General features: G+C 38.4%; 1 protein-coding gene across 1 annotated transcript in view; it reads right to left on the reverse strand.

Moving 5' to 3' along the window:
- Usp9x (ubiquitin specific peptidase 9 X-linked) overlaps nucleotides 1-19,481 on the reverse strand; it is a 120,982-nt gene that overhangs the window by 17,544 nt on the left and 83,957 nt on the right. The window contains 7 exon segments of the mRNA XM_052739061.1: nucleotides 150-375; nucleotides 1,301-1,424; nucleotides 2,316-3,066; nucleotides 5,066-5,207; nucleotides 9,693-9,866; nucleotides 14,140-14,330; nucleotides 17,205-17,425. Coding sequence (XP_052595021.1) covers nucleotides 150-375; nucleotides 1,301-1,424; nucleotides 2,316-3,066; nucleotides 5,066-5,207; nucleotides 9,693-9,866; nucleotides 14,140-14,330; nucleotides 17,205-17,425 — 1,829 coding nt within the window.

Consider the following 19,481-nt stretch of genomic DNA (forward strand, 5'->3'; position numbering starts at 1 on the left):
TTTTATCCAGTAATTTTAATGGAACTCAGGTATCAGGCTCTGTTATTGTGGTAAATATTAAAAAAAAAAAAAGACATTCAGGTTTCTCTCTTCAACTTTTTTTTTGGGTAAATATACAAATAACTATAAACAAAGGCATAATTAATTACCTGACTAGAAGGTCCAGGAGATGCAAAAGGTGAAGGACATGGCCCATCTTGCAAGGAAAAATGTGCAATGAAAACTATAAGCTTAGCAAATGCACCTCTCACTTCTGCACTAGGGCACTCCAAAAGGTATTCAGAAAATCGATTTGAAACATTAAAAAGGACATTGTGAGCAAACCAAAACCGCACGTTCTTGCTGTGACGAAGGAGAATACACAATGCATCATACCTAAAACAAAACAAACCAGAACTATTAATTCAGTTCACTTATCCTACAGTGAAGAGATGGATTTCTAGGAAACAAAACATAGCAAAAATCTTTTTTCACTGAAGGCAGCAGCAGTAATGACGACTTCAAGTATTAATGTGGTGACACATGTCTTTAATCCCGGTGGATCTGAGTTCTAGGCTAGTTTGGTCTACAGAAAGTTCGAGGCTAGCTAGGTCTACACAGAGAAACCCTGTGGAGGTTGGGGGTGTGGAGACAGATGAATACTATATGACTTGGCCTAATATCATGGAATTACAAAATATGTGAAAGCCTGCATTGGTTACTTGAAGACTGTTATTAGTCAAGTGGTGCCTGGTCTACAGAGTTCCAGGATAGTCAGGGCTACATAGAGAAACCCTGTCTCAAAGAAAAAAAGAAACAAACAAAAAAAAAGGCTCCCCAAACCAAAACACATTAAATGATGACAAAATACCTTCTTATTGGAGTATCTTCTAGGTAAGTAAAAAGTTTTTTATACTTATTTAGCTAAAAGGACTATTTGCAGGAATAGATTCTCTCCTTCCACTATGTGGGTTCTGAGGAATCAAAATTCAGTTTTGTCAGGTTTGGTAAGAGTTTTCATACACTGAGATATCTCATTGGCCCTTAAGTAACAATTGTTAAAAAGACATTATAGCTGGGTATGGTGGCACATGCCTTTAGTTCCAAGCCAGCCAGTCTACAAAGCGAGTTCCAGGACAGCCAGGGTTACACAGAGAAACCCTGTCCTGAAAAACCAAAACCAAAAAACAAATACAATTACTATTTTTTAATTCTGCCTTTTAAATTTGAAACAATAACCTCATGGTTCTGAAAACATAAAGCACTCTACTAAAGAATCCCACCAAATTTTAAATAGGAATAAAAATCCAAAACAAGATACCAATCACTGGCAGAGCCACGAACTATTTTCTTTGTGTGAAATCCTGTAGTAAAGAGGAATCTAGCAGCAAGCTGAATACTAATCATAGTGATTTCTTCTGCTTCAGGAGATAGGTGATCTTGTCCTAAAAACAAACAAACAAAAAACCAAACACATACACATATTTAAAAAACAATCAAAATTTCTGGTCAAGCCCCACTTTCAAACTAGTTTGTACTTTGTGCTCTCAATTTGATAATATAATAATAAGAACTCTACTTAGATTACCTACAGAATTCCCATTCCTGAATTTAGCACTTAATACAAACAAACAAACAAACAAACAAACAAACAAACAAAAAAAGCAGGCCATGATGGTGCACCATTTTAATTAATCCTCAGGAGGTAGAGGCTAGTGGATCTCTGTGAGTTCTAGGCCAACCTAGTCTACAAAGTTGAGTTCCAGGACAGCCAGGACTGTTACACAGAGAAACCCTGTCTTGAAAAACGAAACCCAAACCAACCAACCCTCCCCCGCAAAAAAAACCAAAATCAACCAGTATAAAACAAAAAACCAAGGCTAGGAATGTAGCTCAGTGGCAGTGTTCTTCTACCATGCACAAGGTCCTGGGTTCAAATCCCAGCACCACATTAAAAAAAAATACTGGGAAACAACAACAACAAAAGAGCTGAGGTTGAAGCAAGCCTGGTCTACAGAGTGAATTTCAGGACAGCCAGGGCTATATACAGATAAACCCTGTCTTGAACCCGCCCCTCCCCCCAAAAAGGAATAAGGACTAGAGAGATGCCTCAGCAATCAAGAGCACTTATTGCTCTTTTAGAGGATGGAGGTTAAGTTCCCAACATCGACTGTGTAACTCCAGTTCCAAGGAATCCACGTACACAAAGCATAGACATACATGCAGGCAAAACTTTCATACATATAAAATGGATAAATCGAAAAGAGAAAAAGCAAGGCTTATGCCTACTAATAAATAAATTACCCTATGCTATAGGAAGCTAACTCAGCACTTACCTGGAGGAGGGTTTAAGTAAACACCATTACACGTAAGTAGTTTTTTCATAAACTGAAAGTATTCCAGACTGTACTGCATTCGGTTGTGCATGAACTGTACATTCTGCTTCCGTACACTTCTCTCAATGGCTGACGGCATAACAATCTGATGGGGTCTTGTGGTGATAGCAATCTCTGATATGTATCGTATCACCTCATCATCATGGTCTATTGTGTCCATTCGTTCATAAAAAAGTATATAAGCATTCCACCACCTTTTCTGGCGCCTGTACGACATGCGCTTCATCATGTGATCAAACACTTCTCCCATGTACTCGCCACCAAAACACTGGTTTTTCATTTCTTCGTCATCATCCATTTTACACTCTGTTACATCTCCATCATCAAATTTATACCAGCGATTCTTTTCACCATCTCCTCCATTCCTCTGAATGATGTAAGAATAATAATGTCCTCCACTTGCTTGACCACTGTGCACAAGCACACCTACAAGTCTGTATTTTGTGCTTCCTGCTTTCTCTTCAGACTGCTCATTCTGTTGTATCAGTTGACTTTCTGGGTTTACGTTGTCCCCCTCTAGCTTAGCAACACCTGCAACTGTGTAAGGTTCCATGTCTAACTCTCGAGGAAATTCAAAGTAATCATTGAACTTGATTGCACATTCTCTTTCCCAGTCATAATCGAATCGTTTTAGTTGGATAGCAAGAACGGGAGGTAATTTTTTAATTAGCAAACGCTTTACAGTATCAACCTAAAAATAAAGAGAAAATTAATAGATACAGTCCACTATAAAAAACAAACCAAAATCCAAGCAACCACCACCACCACACTCCCAAATCAGAAAGGGAACCTAGGCTGTCACACATGCTAAGCAAGCACTCACCTTTAGCTATACCTCCAATTCTTTTTTGCCCAGGCTTGTTTTAAATTTGCTTTGTAGCCCAGACAGGACTTGAATGTGTTATCTCTTGCTTTAGCCTCCTAGTTGAGGTTACATGATTTTGCTATCAAGACCAGACCAATCAAACATTTTTCTCTTGGAATTATTTTTTTTTTAAGATAGGGCCTCATACTATATATAGTTCTAGTTGGCTTCAGGCTATTTAGTTTAGGCTCGTCTGGACCCAAGGTAATTCTGGTGCTTTAGCTTCCCTTGCATATTTGTGAATCATTATATCTAGCTGTTTAAGCAAACTATTTTATGTTTAAGTATATACCACATGTGTGCCTGGTGGCTGAGGAGGCCAGAGATAAGGGCAACAGATTCCCTGAAACTGGAACCATATATGACTGTGAACTGCCATGTGGGTGCTAAGAGACTGAATCCAGGTCCTCTAAAAAAGCAGTAAGCATTCTTCACTGTGAGCTATCTCCCCAGCCTCTTAAGCAAACTCTTAAAACCAAACCAAAACCAAAACCAAAACCAAACAAAATTATAATCACTATATCAAATTTTCTTAAGACTTACTTGGATTGCAATCATAAGGTAATTCTGTGAGGTTGATGTAAACATTAACTGGTTAATATGGAAACAGCTTATACCAGTTATTAGAAATTGCAAAAATTAGTTATTTACATGTTACTTACTGCCTGGTTTCTATACTGCCCTTGCTTCTAGCCACTGTTTGTTATTTTTTTTTGTTCTGTTTTTCGAGACAGGGTTTCTCTATGTAACCATCCTGGCTGTCCTGGAACTCACTTTGTAGACCAGGCCAACCTCGAACTCACTGAGATCAGGCTGCCACTGAGAATGCCTCCCAAGTGCCACCACCACCCAAGCCCATTGTTTGTTATTTATAGTTATCCCAATAAAGGTTGTTTGCTGTAAGCAAACTGAAGAAAGTTTACTTTTTATCGGGCAATTAGAAGGCAGTTAGTATTACACAGGTGATAACATATTTGAGATCCTTACAACCTTAAGATGGCACTACTGAACCTTAAAGATAGGATAAGAGTCCTGGTGAAGTTTAGCAACCTGCCTCATGTCTGAGAGCTATGGTGACAGACAATGTTGCTTCATAGCCCATAATCCCAATGTACAGACTTTTAATACTTCTCTAAGTGGTGTGGTAAGCCAAATAATACAAGTGACTTAGAGGTGAAATGGTTTGGAAGCCAGAAAAGGTAAACATAATTTACTATTCATACATTTGAACATCTTTCTCCCTTGAAGAGCTAAGTTCCCATAGATAAGATCTAATTAGGTAATAAAAAACAATTTTACTCTATTTAAAAAATTAATAGTTTCAGTAAAACAATCCTGGTCATAAGAGGAAAAATGGTTTCCTCCATCAGCTCTGCATTTGTTTCTTGGAAAAACAAATCAGTGTTAACTCACATAACAAAGGTGCTATCAAGCTATTATAATTTTATATTTCCTAGCCTTTTCTGGCACTACTTTTTAACCTCCTTCCCCTAACACACACACACACACACACACACACACACACACACACACACACACACACACACACACACACAGCTTTTTTATTATCATGACAAAGGAAGGTTTTAAAAAAAAGTGTGAACTTCAGATCCCCCTCCAAGCCCCATGTCTTTTTTTTCTTTCTTTTTATAAAGGACTTACAAGTCCAATTTGTGCTGTCCATATTCTTCTGGGTGTAAGGCAATTCACTGGATTGTAGTCCATTTACCAGTACTTAAAGTGGTATTTCCCTCACCAGGAGCTATCAACTATCCACAGCTCCTTAGTTAGAAGTATCATAGTTATTTTAACAGACAATTCATACCTTTTTATTGCATTTTTCACAATGATAAGCATTTGCCCCTTCTAATAAATCTCCTTTGACATACTGCTCCAAAGAATCAAGAAGATTTTGGTGGTTTCTAATGTCTACATTCAGAGTCGTAAAGGATTCTTCACATTCGTACCTAAAGGTATTTAAGAAATTATCAGAAAAGGATTTACTCTTTAGTTCTCTAAATATTTCATTATTTACATATTTAATGAAAACTAAATCTGTAATACTTAGATTATAAAACCCCTAAGTCATGGAATATTACAAATACCAATGGCATTTCCTGGTTAGTTAGATTGTTCTGGTCACTACATTAGGTTGATTATACATTCTGTATGTTAAATTCTTGGCCGGGCGGTGGTGGCACACGCCTTTAATCCCAGCACTCGGGAGGCAGAGCCAGGCGGATCTCTGTGAGTTTGAGGCCAGCCTGGACTACCAAGTGAGTTCCAGGAAAGGCACAAAGCTACACAGAGAAACCCTGTCTCGAAAAACCAAAAAAAAAAAAAAATTCTTTGCCTTCCGATTTCTCAGAAAATTGGGAATTGATCTACCTCAAGACCCAGCCATACCACTCTTGAGCATATACCCAAGGAATGCCCAATCATATCACAAAGATACATGCTCAACTATGTTCACAGCAGCACTATTTGTAATAGCCAGAATCTGGAAACAACCTAGATGCCCGTCAACTGAAGAATGGATTAAGAAAATGTGGTACATATACACAATGGAGTACTACTCAGCGGAGAAAAACAATGATAGCATGAAATTTGCAGGCAAATGGATGGAACTAGAAAAGACCATCCTGAGTGAGGTAACCCAAACTCAGAAGGACAAACATGGGGATACTAGATATAAAGCAAAGAAAAATCAGACTGCAACCCACAGAACCAGGGAGGACCCTAGGATGACTGTGGCTTATAATAAGTTTCGGTTTTACTCAATCATTGGGCAAGCCTCAATGAAACATTTCACTATTAGGATAAGAATTTATGCTGTATCAAGCTGATAATAGAAAATAAATAAATAAAAATGAAAAAAAAACAGGGCTAGAAAGAAAAAGCTGCGGGGCGTGACGAAGAGAAGGGGGTAAAGGGAATAAAGCCAAGAGAAGCAAAAAAAAAAAAATTCTTTGCCTTCATGACAAATGGCTAGAGAACTAATACCACTCACATTTGAGTGAAATAGGTTCTGAAAGGTTAGTCAAAAGAACTAGGTAAAATGGAAATTAAGACAGGCTAGCTGGGCGGTAGTAGAGCCCGCCTTTAATCCCAGCACTCTGAATTCAAGTCTAGCCTGGTCCACAGAGGGAGTTCCAGGACAGCCACAGCTACACAGAGAAACCCTGTCTTGAAAAACAACAAAAAACAGGGCTAGCTGGGCTTACAGTTTAAGCTCTTTTTAGTCTACCATGTTGATTTCAGTAATTAATTTTGTTTTGATAGTAATTAATTATGGGTCTCATTGTCTCTGTGACAAGTGCTCAATTATCCCATTTTAGCAAAAGTTGACAGACAATACATAATTGAGTGAGCAAATTCCAATAAGACTTTATAGAACAGGTAACTAGCTAGATTAGGCCCATGCTCTAACAGTTTTTTGACCACCATTCTAGGCAAAGTCCTGTAGTAGTAGACTTGGATTCTACTTGATTATACTGAATATAACAAAAACAGACTAATTTAGTTGTTGGTCAAGAATTATGGATCTGGCTTAAAGATTATGTTCTCTTAAAATTTTCTCTAGGCAGCCCGGTGGTGGTGGCATCTGCCTTTAATCCCAGCACTTGGGAGGCAGAAGCAGGCAGATCTCTATGAGTTTGAGGCCAGCCTGGTCTATATAGCAAGTTCCAGGACAGCCAGGGCTACACAGAGAAACCCAGTCTTGAAAAACTAAGAAAATCTCTTGGTAAAAAGTCCCAATGCTTTACAAGACTGATAGAAACAGATAACCAAAATGTTGGTAATTTTATGGATAATTAAGAGGTTAAAATTATATCACTTGCTTCAGATGAAAAAAATTTTTAAAAAGAACCAAAAGTTGCCCAGGCTACTGGACAATATATGCCCAAAGAACACATACAACCTCTCATTTAAATTATAAACCCACAGGGTTAGAGAGATAGCTCAGGGGTTCAGAGCACTGCCTGTTCTTCCAAAAGTCCTGAGTTCAATTCCCAGCAACCACATGGCGGCTCATACCCATCTGTAATGAGATCTGGTGCCCTCTTCTGGCTTGCAAGGACATACATATGCAGGCAGAACACTGTATATATAATAAATAAATCTTTAAAAAAATTATAAACTCACAAAAGTTTTCATTTATATAGTACCTTCAATCATTTACTAAGAAACAAAATGCTTCCATTAATGATAAAAATCAGCCCATGACTACATAAAATAGTTTGGTTTATGTAAAAATACTACCTTTTAAAAAATTACACTCTGTGTATTGGTTCTCGACTTCCACAATATGGGACTAGAGGATAGAACTTAGGTCATCAGGCTTGGAGACAAGCATCTTTAGCTTACTGAGCCATTTCATTGGCTTTAAAATTTCATTGGCTTTAAAATTATCATCTTAGAGATTGCAAATCACCATTAACTTGTTTTAAGAGAATTTTAATAAAAAGCAAATCTTAAAAATGTATTATTTGCCGGGCGGTGGTGGCGCACGCCTTTAATCCCAGCACTCGGGAGGCAGAGCCAGGCGGATCTCTGTGAGTTTGAGGCCAGCCTGGACTACCAAGTGAGTTCCAGGAAAGGCGCAAAGCTACACAGAGAAACCCTGTCTCGAAAAACAAAACAAAACAAAAAAAAATGTATTATTTGCCGGGCGGTGGTGGCGCACGCCTGTAATCCCAGCACTCAGGAGGCAGAGGCAGGTGGATCTCTGTGAGTTGGAGGCCAGCCTGGTCTCCAAAGCGAGTTCCAGGAAAGGCTCCAAAGCTACAGAGAAACCCTGTCTTGAAAACCCCCCCCCCCAAAATGTATTATTTAAGCTGGGAGGTGGTGGCATATGCCAGCACTCGGGATCTGTGAGTTCCAGGCCAGCCTGGTCTACAGAGTGAGTTCCAGGCCAGCAGGGCTGTTACACAGAGAAACCCTGTCTCAAAAAACAAAAACAAAAAATTTTTTTTTACACTGTGTACATCACTGCATATACATGCATATCAGGACAGCTCTGTGAAGTTGGTTCTCTCCTTCCATATTTTGCTAAACATGAAGCATCTTGCTGCCCCCTGATAAATAAGTATTTTTTGTTTTTAAAATTTATGTGTAAGCTTGTCTGTCTGCCATATGTTGCATTGTGTGCCCACAGAGGCCAGAAAAGGGTGTTGGATCTTCTAGAATTAGTTATGGTTATGAACTGGCTGATGTGGGTCCTAGGAACTAAACTTGGGTTTTCTCTGGAAGAGCAGCAAGAGCTGGTTAACTGCTGAGTTATCTCTCTAGCCCCCAGTTTATTTTGTTTTCGAAAAATTATTTTGTGTATGGGTGTTTTGCCTTCATGTATGAATGTGTACACTGTACATGCCTGGTGCCTGAAAAAGCCAGGAGGAGGTGTCAGATCCTTGGTAAATGGAGTTGGATCCTCTGCAACAATAGCCAGTTTTTAAACAATGAGCTGGCTCTCTAGCACCTCTAGTTAAAATTAGCACACAAAGTAACAGGTTTCCTTATAGCACCAAAATAAGATTTTGGTGTGATTTGACAGTTAGAAATCATGTTTATCATTACATATAGAGCGCATAAACTATTAGGTTTTTAAAGTTTTATTTATTTATTATGAGTATTATGTATCTGGACCCTATGTATGCCTACTGCCTGAGGAAAAGAGCATCAGAGCCCCCCAAACAAAGTTATAGATGGTTGGTTGTTAGCCAGTATGTAGATGCTTAGAACTGAAACCAGTCCTCTACAAGAGCAGAACAGTAGTCAGTATTTTTTTTGGGGGGTGGGGGTGTTTCGAGACAGGGTTTCTCTGTGTAGCCCTGGCTGGCCTCGAACTCAGAGAGATCCACCCTGCTCTGCCTCCCAAGTGCTGGGATTAAAGGCGTGCACCACCACCGCCCGGTGGCATCTTAAACTTTTGTACTTCTCCTGCCTCAGCCTCCCAAGAAGATTAACTACAGGCAAGAACTACTACATCCAGATCTTAATTTTCCTTTAAAGTTAAAACCATAGCAGCAAAAAAAAAAAAAAAAAAAAAAACCTTGAGAATGGTAATATGTGTGTAAAAATGATAATAGATGGAACTGTTTTACCTTTTTAAAAAGAAAATAACATCTCTAGCCAGTTATCTTCTAAATTCAGTGTATTTATTATTAAATTCTAAGATAACAGGCAAACAATTCTAAACATATTCATATTCCTAGTTTCTTAGGAATGTATGAGAGAATTAAAAGTATGAAATAGTAAAATATTAAGCACAAGAAAAGGAATCAAGTTACTGAACAAAACCAAAAACCACCCTACAGCAATCACATATTCATAGTACTTAATTTATTCACTTGTGGGAGTTTAATAAATAGTGGCATATTCCATTTTTATATTAGCACTATTAAGAATTTTATTCTTGTTAGCATATAACAGTATTATATATTAGCATTTACCTATGAGGGCAGCCTTGGCAAATCTTCTGATCAGCAAAGGAACCTCCCAAGACTTTACTTAGCATAGCTGGATGCCCTAAGGCTTTTAAAGCTTCATCTAAACTATCCACCAATGAATTAAAGAACTCCAAAGCATCATGTTGTTCACGAAGATTAACAGGCTCACCCCAAAGCCTGCAAAATGAATGGAATATAACATGTAACATATGACATTCACAACAATACAAACATTTTTATTTCCTAGGGCTGTGGGTAAGGCAATAATAATGACAGCATACTGAAACAACTACATGAGGATATAGGAAACACCACAAAAGCCCATCCAGCACTTTATGTTAAAAGTGCTACTCTAGTGGCAAAGAATTGCCACAGAACTCCTGGCATGGTTGATGGACAGCATGGATTTAAGAAGGGTGGTTGGTTCAGATAATGTGATATACAATATCTAGCATTTTGAACTTAGCTGTAGATGCTATTAAAATGAGGTGGTTGATCTAACAGGGAGGTTTTCACTTAGCATTTTGCTAAATTTGGGATTACAGACAAAAAGACTTGTGTGTCCACCTTCATTAAACTGACTTTTCCAAGTGAAAAAAGAAAGGTTTTACTAGTTCTACAGTTAATCTATTTTCAGTGATCTCAGGATTTAAGTTAGACAAAATAATCCTGAAAACCAAATGTCACTCATACACACACATATACCACAGAATGAGAACTGCCACTGCTCAAGCACAAGCCCTGATGGAATCTATCAGATACCTGACATTGTATTCATAGAATAATACATATAGAGGACATAAGTATATTCTTTCCAAGCAAGAGAGATAACAAATGTACTTTATGTATGCCAGAGCAATGTTTGATAAATATTCCTTGTACATGGCAAACAGTATCACATATTTTAGACAAAAAACACTACACATAGCAACTTTAAATCAGATCTATCATTTGTTAAAATTAAACTGTTACATTATTGGTAATGCCACTAATCTATTCTATTTACTTTCAAATGACACTAATCTATTTACTTTCAAACTACAACACAATCTCCCTCACTTCTAAACATGTATGCCCTTTAACAGACATCTGTTAGGACACCATGGTACCATTTATCATGAGTTATTAAATGAACAAATGCTCATGTATGTGCAATGAGAAGCCTACAACATCATTAATATAGCCTTTTTGCTCTTTCAAATTTAATCTGAATCTAATCACAAGGAAACAATCATACAAACCTAATTGTGAGGTTCACTAGTACAGAAAGTAGAAAACAGCAAAGGCATAAGAAGAGAGAAAATACACAGCATTGTGTATTTCAAGGCCAGCCAGTCTCAAATGACAACAAAAACTGAAACACCAAAATGAAAGTCACAAAAACAAAACAAACAATTGACAAATTTCAGCATGAAAGGTGAGAAAGTATGCAATTCTCAGATAACAGGAACAGAAATTTTGGATTTATAAAAGCCTTATAGAGGCAGAAGAATATAAAGTAGAGGGAAAACAGAATGGTCAGGAAAGAGGAAGAGGGGTGTTCTGGTGATGAAACTGAAAAAAAAGTATAACTGGTAGAGTGGTGGTACATACAAACTCCCAGTACTGAGTAGAGGTTTAATTAGGGAAATACAAGAAACTGCAATTGTTCTTGTTGCTGACAGTGTTAAAAAATAAAGGATTCTTTATTGGGAAGGAAAAAAAATAATAAAAGGGGAGCCTCACTCTGCCAGAAGCAGAGGAAGGCAGGCATCCCTCTAGTTCCTTCTGTAAGCTGCCTAGAGGTCCCTTGGAGGAACTGTACTTTCCATCGCTGAGGATGGGATTTAGGGCCCTTGGCTATGCTAGTTAAGTGTGCTACTACTTAACTGTATATCCCCTACACTTTGAAGTAGCACTATATAAAAAACAAACTATATATTGCTATCAAGACTGTAACGTTTCTTTTATTCTCTTTTTGTTTTCTCTGAAACAGAATTTCTCTGTGTAGCCCTGACTGTCCTGGAACTCGCTTTGTAGACCAGGTTGGCCCAGAACTCAGAGATCCACCTGCCTCTGCCTCCTGAGTGCTGGGATTAAAGGTGTGCACCACTGCAGCCATCAACACCACTGTCAGAAGAATGTAGTGTTTCTTACTGGAGTATTGTAGGTACTGACTTAAAAACATGAACTGAAGCTAAAAAAACCAAATACCCAAACCAATCATACAAAATCAACTCCCAAGAGCAGTGCATTTATGCTGTCTTTACTATAAAATGTCCAATCTTGGACTTCAAATCTTTAAAACTACACTAAATAAACCCATTCTCTTGATAGATTGGCAGCCGAAAAGATTTCATTGTAATACTACAAATATAAAGCCAAGTGAGTAATACAAGATGATTGCTGCTACCATCAGAGAAGAGGCAGACAAGCATCATGTACCAATTCTTCAAGGAGGTAAACATGGGGATCCAGTAGCCTTGCCTGCAAAAAACCAAAAATACCATGCTAATCTGATTAAGTCTCTGGATCTCACTAAGTACCTTAAAAAGCATGCAGGGGAAAAAGAGAAAATACTATTTGTGGTATATGGTCCTCATGTGAATTCCGATTTTGAGAAAATACCAGGGAAAATTATTTGAGCTAATGGGGAAAGTCCAAACACTGTGTTCAGTATCAAGGAAGCTTTAAAAAGCACAGTAATAGATGCATTATGTTTTAAAACAGACATCAAATACACATAATGAAGTATTTATAAGTGAAGCTATTATCTGTGATTTGTCTCAAAATAATTTGGAAAAGTAGGAAGGAAGCTGGGCGGTGGTGGGACATGCCTTTAATCCCAGCACTTGAGAGGCAGAGGCAGGCGGATATCTGTGAGTTCAAGGCCAGCCTGGTCTACAAAGCAAGTTCCAGGACAGCCAGGACAGTTATATAAGGAAACCCTGTCTTGAGAACCCTGCCCCACCTCTCCCAAAAGAAAAGAATATGTAAGATTGTCTGAATTGACTAGTGGTCAATTTGAGTGGTGGTAAGTATATGAGACCCCATGATTCTATTGTCTATGCATCACACATTTTCACAATTAAGTTATGTCATGTCTTAAGAGACTAAAGGAGGCTGGAGAGATGGCTCAGAAGTTAAGAGCACTGGTAGTTCCTGCAGAGGATCTGGTTCGGTTCCCAGCACACACATGGCAGCTAACAACCATTTGTAATGACAGTTCCAGAGGGTCCAATGCTATCTTCTGGACTCCATTGGATGTGGTGCATAAACATACACACAGGTAAAACATCCATATGAATAAAACAAAAATAATTTTTTGACTGGATGTGGTGGTACATGCCTTAAAATCCCAGCACTGTAGAAGTAGAGGCAGGAGGACATCTGTGAGTTTGAGGCCAGTCTGGTCTACAAATCGAGTTCTAGGACAGCCACGACTATACAGAGCAGTGGTTTTCAACCTGTGGGTCACAACCCCTTTGGTAAACCTCTATCTCTAAAAATATTTACAATTCATAATGTGTCAAAAAACAGAAACAAAATTAAAAAAAAATCAAATGTGATAGTTTGAATAAGAATGCCCCCCATATGCTCATATATTTGCATGCTTAGTCCCTAGTCGATAAACCATTTGGAAGAATTAGGACAGCAGTTCTCAAAGTGTGGATTGTGGGCCCACATAGGATGCTGTGGAACAATCCTCTTGTACACTATGAATATGTATTACTTTCATTGGCTAATAAAAGCTGATTGGCTGGCCAATAGCAAGGCAAAAAGTATAGGTGGTGCGATCAAACGGGATACAGGGAGAAAGAAGGGTGGAGTCAAGAGTTGAGAGGAGGGGCAGAGAAGCAAGATCAACGTTGTCATGCTAATAACGGAACCACCATGTGGCAGAGCGTAAATAAGTAATATGGGTTAATTTAAAATGCAGGAGCTAGTTAGTAATAAGCCTGAGCTATTGGCCCAACATTTACAATTAATATAAACTTTTGTGTGGTAATTTGGAAATGGCTCCTGGGATGGGAAAGCTCTGCCTACAACGGGGGTCACATATCAGATACCCCGCAAATCAGATATTTACATTACAATTCATAACAGTAGCAAAATTATAGCTATGAATGAAGCACAAACAGAGTAATTTTATAGCTGGGGGTCACCAGAACATAAACTGTATTAAAGGGCTGAAACATTAGAAGATTGAGAACCACTAGGTTAGGAGGCATGCCCTTGTTGGAGGAGGTGTGTCACTGGGGGTGGGCTTTGAGGTTTCAAAAGCCCAAGCCAGGATCAGTCTCTCTCTCTTTCTCTGCCTGCTGTCTGTAGATCAGGATGTAAAGCTCTCAGCTACTACTCCAGCACCATGCCTGTTGGCTCCCCAACATGATGAAGATACATATTTTAGGAATATGAGCTATTCATCAAGTTTGAAGATGTGTTTTATGAGTATCCATCCATACTTTACCTGAACTGTTTCCAAAATCCTCTGGGCACATAGTATTGTAGTCGAGAAGCAGCTAAATGCCCAAAGATAACCTGAAGGTGTCTTAGAACACCGATATTGTACTCTTTCCTATCTTCTGTTTTACTTAGGGCTGGTTTATCTTCAAATTGTTGAGGATATCCAAACACATCATCCCTGGGATCAACATTGCTCTAAAAATAAAAAAGGTATCATTAGTGAAACTAATCAGGGATCAATATTGCTCTAGAAATCAAAAAGTATCATTAATGAACTAATCAGAAGTGTAGTAAAATATGTTGAGATAAATTCCAGTTAGTGAACATACACTTTTGTTTCCAAAGGACTTAATTTTCAAAAGGTGTATACATTTTAATTTATAGTATTAGTCTTATTCCTACCATTTTCAGGTTGAGTGAGAATATAGACATTAATAGCTGTAAAAGAATGAAGCTAAAGCCTCTTTAATATTACATAGAGAAAACATCCAACTCAATCTGCACCAAAGTCCTAAAAGTTAGAGCTAAAACAACAAAATTCTTGAAGGAAAAATCTTTGAGACATTGTAGTTGGTAATGGTTTCTTACTATGATATCAAAGGTACAAGCAACATATGAAAATCGACAAGTTGGATCTCAGGAAAGTGAAAAAATTTTGTGTAAATATACTGCCAAGAGAGTAAAAGGGTAACTAATTTAGTGTGGGAGGAAAATGGAAAACCACTTATCTGATGAGGAAGTAGAATCCAGAATATATAGAGGACTCCTTAAACTTACAATTCAAATTTTAAAATGCAAAAAGCTGCAAGTCTTTAATCCCAGCACTTAGGAGGCAGAAGCAGGTAGACTTCTTTGAGTATGAGGCCAATCTGGTCTACATAGCAAGTTGCAGGCCAGTCAGAACTACATATAATGAAACCTTGCTTAAAAAAAAAAATAAAGCAGAAAGATTTAAGGAGGTTTTCTCCAAAGATGTTCTACCTCAAACTCAACTAGAATACCTATTATACTAAGAACTAAAAGCAGGGTCTGTGTATTCATGTTCATAGCACCAGTAGCTAAAATGAGGAAGTAATCCAAGTGTCTGTGACAGATGAAATGATAAACAAAACGTGCTACATACAGCCAGTGAAGTATTATCCAGCTGGCAGGAGGAAGCTCATAAGTTCCGGGTCAGTCTGCACTAATCTCAAAAAAAGCAAACCTTGTCAGTCACAGAATGGCAAATAATGTTATGATTCCATTTATATGAGGCACTTAAGAGTAGTCAAATTAATAGATAGGAAAAAAAGTGGCTGTCAAGGGCTGTTGTCGAGGTTGGGAGTTCTTTAATAGGTATAGAGTTTCACTTTTGCAAGATAAAAATAGTTTTGGATATGATGGTAATGATGCACAACAGTAAGTACACTTAATACTATTTAGCTGTACACTACAACATGGTTAAGATCAAGTCGATTTTAAAACCTTGGAGAACAAATAGTAGAGTTGAGCACTGCAGCATATGCCTGGAGTCCCAGCTACTTGGGTGGATCACTTGAGCTAAACCCAGGAGTTAATAATGGGCAACCTGGGCAACATAGCCAGATCCTTAAGTTAGACAAAAACAAACAAATAGTGGTAGAAGATATAACATGAAAATTACCAAGGCTCAAATCTTGAGAGCTACAGAGGAAAATTTATAGTTCAGTGGATCTCTTGTGTTTGACGTTTGATAAAGGAATAGATAATATGTGGGTCCTAACCAGGTTTGGATATAAGCATCCCCTATGAAGCTTTGGTAAAAAGTAAAAATACTCAGTTCCTAATCCCTGGATCATTTAAGTCCAGCAGGTCTGGGGAAGAGTTGTTTTAAAAGCCCCAGAAGTGGTAAACTGTTTCTTCAGAACAAATCCAAGTTTACTGAATAAAGGAAGCAAAGAATAAATATCCAAAAACAATTACAAAGAGAATATTATACTTGGGCTTCTCACTTCAGTTTCCACTAACACTACAAACAGGGATAGATAAAACAATTAAAAACAAAGGCACATAGGGTGGGTACAGACACGACCTAACTTCAGTACTGCCACATTTTCTTCTTTAAAAAGCTACATCATAGTTACCAAATTTTACCTGTTGCTACCACTTAGATTTTCATTGCTTTATTCTGCTGTGGCTACTTTACAGGCAGCTTAAAGTTTGTCACAAGATTATGTAAATAGTATTTGAAATAGAGAAGAGTTTTGTTTCAAAGTAGGTAGAAATATGACTTGCGGGGGGGGGGGGGGGGGGGATAAGTATAACCCAAAGCAAGCTCAAGCACAGATAAAGTGTAAAACATAGCCTAGTGTGGTGGCATACACTATAATCCTGGCATCTGCAAGACTGAAGCTGGAGACCTTCAGAGGCTAGCTTGAACAGCATAGTAGAACTATTTAAAAAAAAAAAAACATGGAAACAAAAATGGGAAAAAAAAAGTGAAACTGATTTCAAGTTGTGTAGCCCAAGATAATTCTTTATCCAATGTGGCCCAAAAAAACCAAAAAGATTAGCTATTGCTGATTTAAACTAGTCAAAGTTCAACTTCTATCAAAAACTACATAAAAAGGATGGGTACTTCAACTGTTGTATTGGAGACATACTCCACTAAGAGGTAGTCCAAATGTGAGAGGCTATTCCAACTTTCAAACATAGTTTTGACAGTCTGAGGAAGGAAAATATAACACAATTAGCTCTTCATATCCACAGACAGCATCTGTGGATTCATGAAGGTAAATACTGGGAGGAAAACTGATTCTGTACCAAACATGTACAGACTTTGAGAAATTTAATACAACTACTATACAGCATTGATACTGTATAGAGCAATATATATAATCTACAGATAAAGCATGTAAAAGGATTTGTGTAGGTTTCATTCAGATTGATATCCTGGGATGGGGGTGGGGAGACTTGGAAGGAGATCCTAGATTAATATCCTGTGGAAACTGATTGATGACTATACTACCCACCCCTTAGTAGCCATTGGGAGAATGGTATCTGTTAGAATTTCAAACACAGAAAAACACAGGTAATAGAAGTATAATTTACCTCATTGTCCTGCTTCTCATCCCCAGACATATCATCATCTACATCACTACCTGTGCCTTCAATTGCAAGAATACCATTCCTGATGGAGGGAATCATATAGAGCTGTTGAATCACAGAATTCATGTAACAAGTAGCACCAGCATTTTTCAGCCCCACAAATCCTTTTGGTGGGCGGGGTCCAACAGGTGGCAGGTATTCCCACTCGGTAAGTGCTTCACAAGCTGAAAAATAATACAAGTTTTATAGCATGAGCATAAACCATTTTGTCATTTTCAAGCTCTGTTGACAAACAGTAACACTACTACCTGAACAGTCATTGGAGGCAGGGCCCTCACTTGGCATTTCTCCACTAATAAATGCATTTAAGACAAATAGTGACCCATCAATCTAAAATTCTATTCATTTGTTTTTGAGACAGGGTCTCATGTAGCCAGGCTGGCCTGGAACCATCAATGTTACTGAACATAATCTTGAACTTAAGATCCTCTTGCTTTTATCACCCCAGTGATGGGGTTAGAGTATGTAACACCATGCCTACTTTATGTAGTACTGGGCATCAAAGTCACTGCATTTTACCAACTGAGTCACATCTCTGACTCCCAACAAACTCTATTTTTAATCTGGTGTTGCCTCTATGGCAGTCTCTAATATATTCATGTAAGATGGTATACAGCTAACATTTCCTTGTTAAGTTTGGTTTCATCTGTACTATTCAATTATTTCTTTTCAAAAAATAATTTTATTAATGTATTTGTGTATACATATGCTAGAGGTATGTGTGAAACCCCCGGAACCCAATGTGGAATGATGGGAACCAACCTAAAGACCTCTACAATAGCAGCAAGCGTTCTTTTTCTTTTTAAGATTTATTTATTATGCATAGTGTTCTGCCTGCATGCCAGATCTCATTACAGATGGTTGCTGGGAATTGAACTCAGGACCTCAGGAAGAGCAACCAGTGCTCTTAACCACTGAGCCATCTCTCCAGCCCTGCAGCAAGCGTTCTTAACCACTGAACCATCTTTCCACTCCATTAACTTTTAGTTTATACATATAACAACACATGGTGGTTTGCTCAAGCTTTAATGAAATTTATTCATTCATGTTTGTGGTTTCAATAATCCCAAAAGTGAGGGTTTATGTTCTTGCCCTGACACTTGTAAATATAGTTAAAATTAGCTCTGCTTATATCCACACAATGCCTTTTTTTGCCCCCTTCGCCAAACTCTGTAGTTTTGGTGCCTGTCCTAGATCTCGCTCTGTAGACCAGGCTCGCCTTGAACTCACAGAGATCCGCCTGGTCTGCCTCACGAGTGCTGGGATGAAAGGCATGTGCCACCACCACCCAGCCATACAGTGCTATTTTGAGGAGCAAACCAGATGGTGGTTATAAAAAGTTTTGTGAGATCAATAGATCTACTTACTAAACATTCTTATGTTTCTGTACTTAGTATAAAGCTGGAAACAATATAAATGCCATTTTCTAGGGGGACATTTAAACGACAATATGCTGAAGTGAAAGGTATACAGCCAATAAATGAATAGGTTTCTTTCTGTGTTGGACAAGAAATAATGACAGCTATATCAAGCGGAACACAAAGTGAAGAGTATCAGGGGGCTGGAGAGATGGCTTACTGGTTAAGCACACTGGCTGCTCTTCCAGGACCCGAACACACAGAAGATGAGAAAACATGAATGATTATGGCTATCAAAAATGCCAGGGGGCCGGGCGGTGGTGGTGCACGCCTTTAATCCCAGCACTCGGGAGGCAGAGCCAGGCGCATCTCTGTGAGTTCGAGGCCAGCCTGGTCTCCAAATCGAGTTCCAGGAAAGGCGCAAAGCTACACAGAGAAACCCTGTCTCGAAAAACAAAAACAAAAACAAAAACAAAAACAAACAAACAAAAAAAACCCAAAAATGCCAGGGGAACAGATGGGCAGAAATGTACTTTTTCAGTGTATACTCTCTTTAGCACTTGTTAGCTTTTATTTTTATTTTTTGAGACAGAGCCTTGGTATGCATTCCTGGCTGTCCTGGAATTTGCTATGCAGGTCATTATCTTTTTGAATGATGTGTACCTCATAGCTTTGGGCATTTGAACTTTGTTCCCAGTTTGTGGCACTGTTTGTGTAAGTTTAGGAGGTGTGGCATTATTAGAGAAAATTGTCACTTGGGGCAGGCTCTGAGGCTTCAAAAATTATGTGCCATTCTCAGTTCATTCTGTTTCCTGCTTTAGCTCCAGGATGTGGGCTCTTCTACTGTTCCTGCCAGATGCCA

Source organism: Peromyscus californicus, unplaced genomic scaffold (assembly GCF_007827085.1).
Source record: "Peromyscus californicus insignis strain IS unplaced genomic scaffold, ASM782708v3 Scaffold_10__1_contigs__length_136768540, whole genome shotgun sequence".
Taxonomy (NCBI): Eukaryota; Metazoa; Chordata; class Mammalia; order Rodentia; family Cricetidae; genus Peromyscus; species Peromyscus californicus.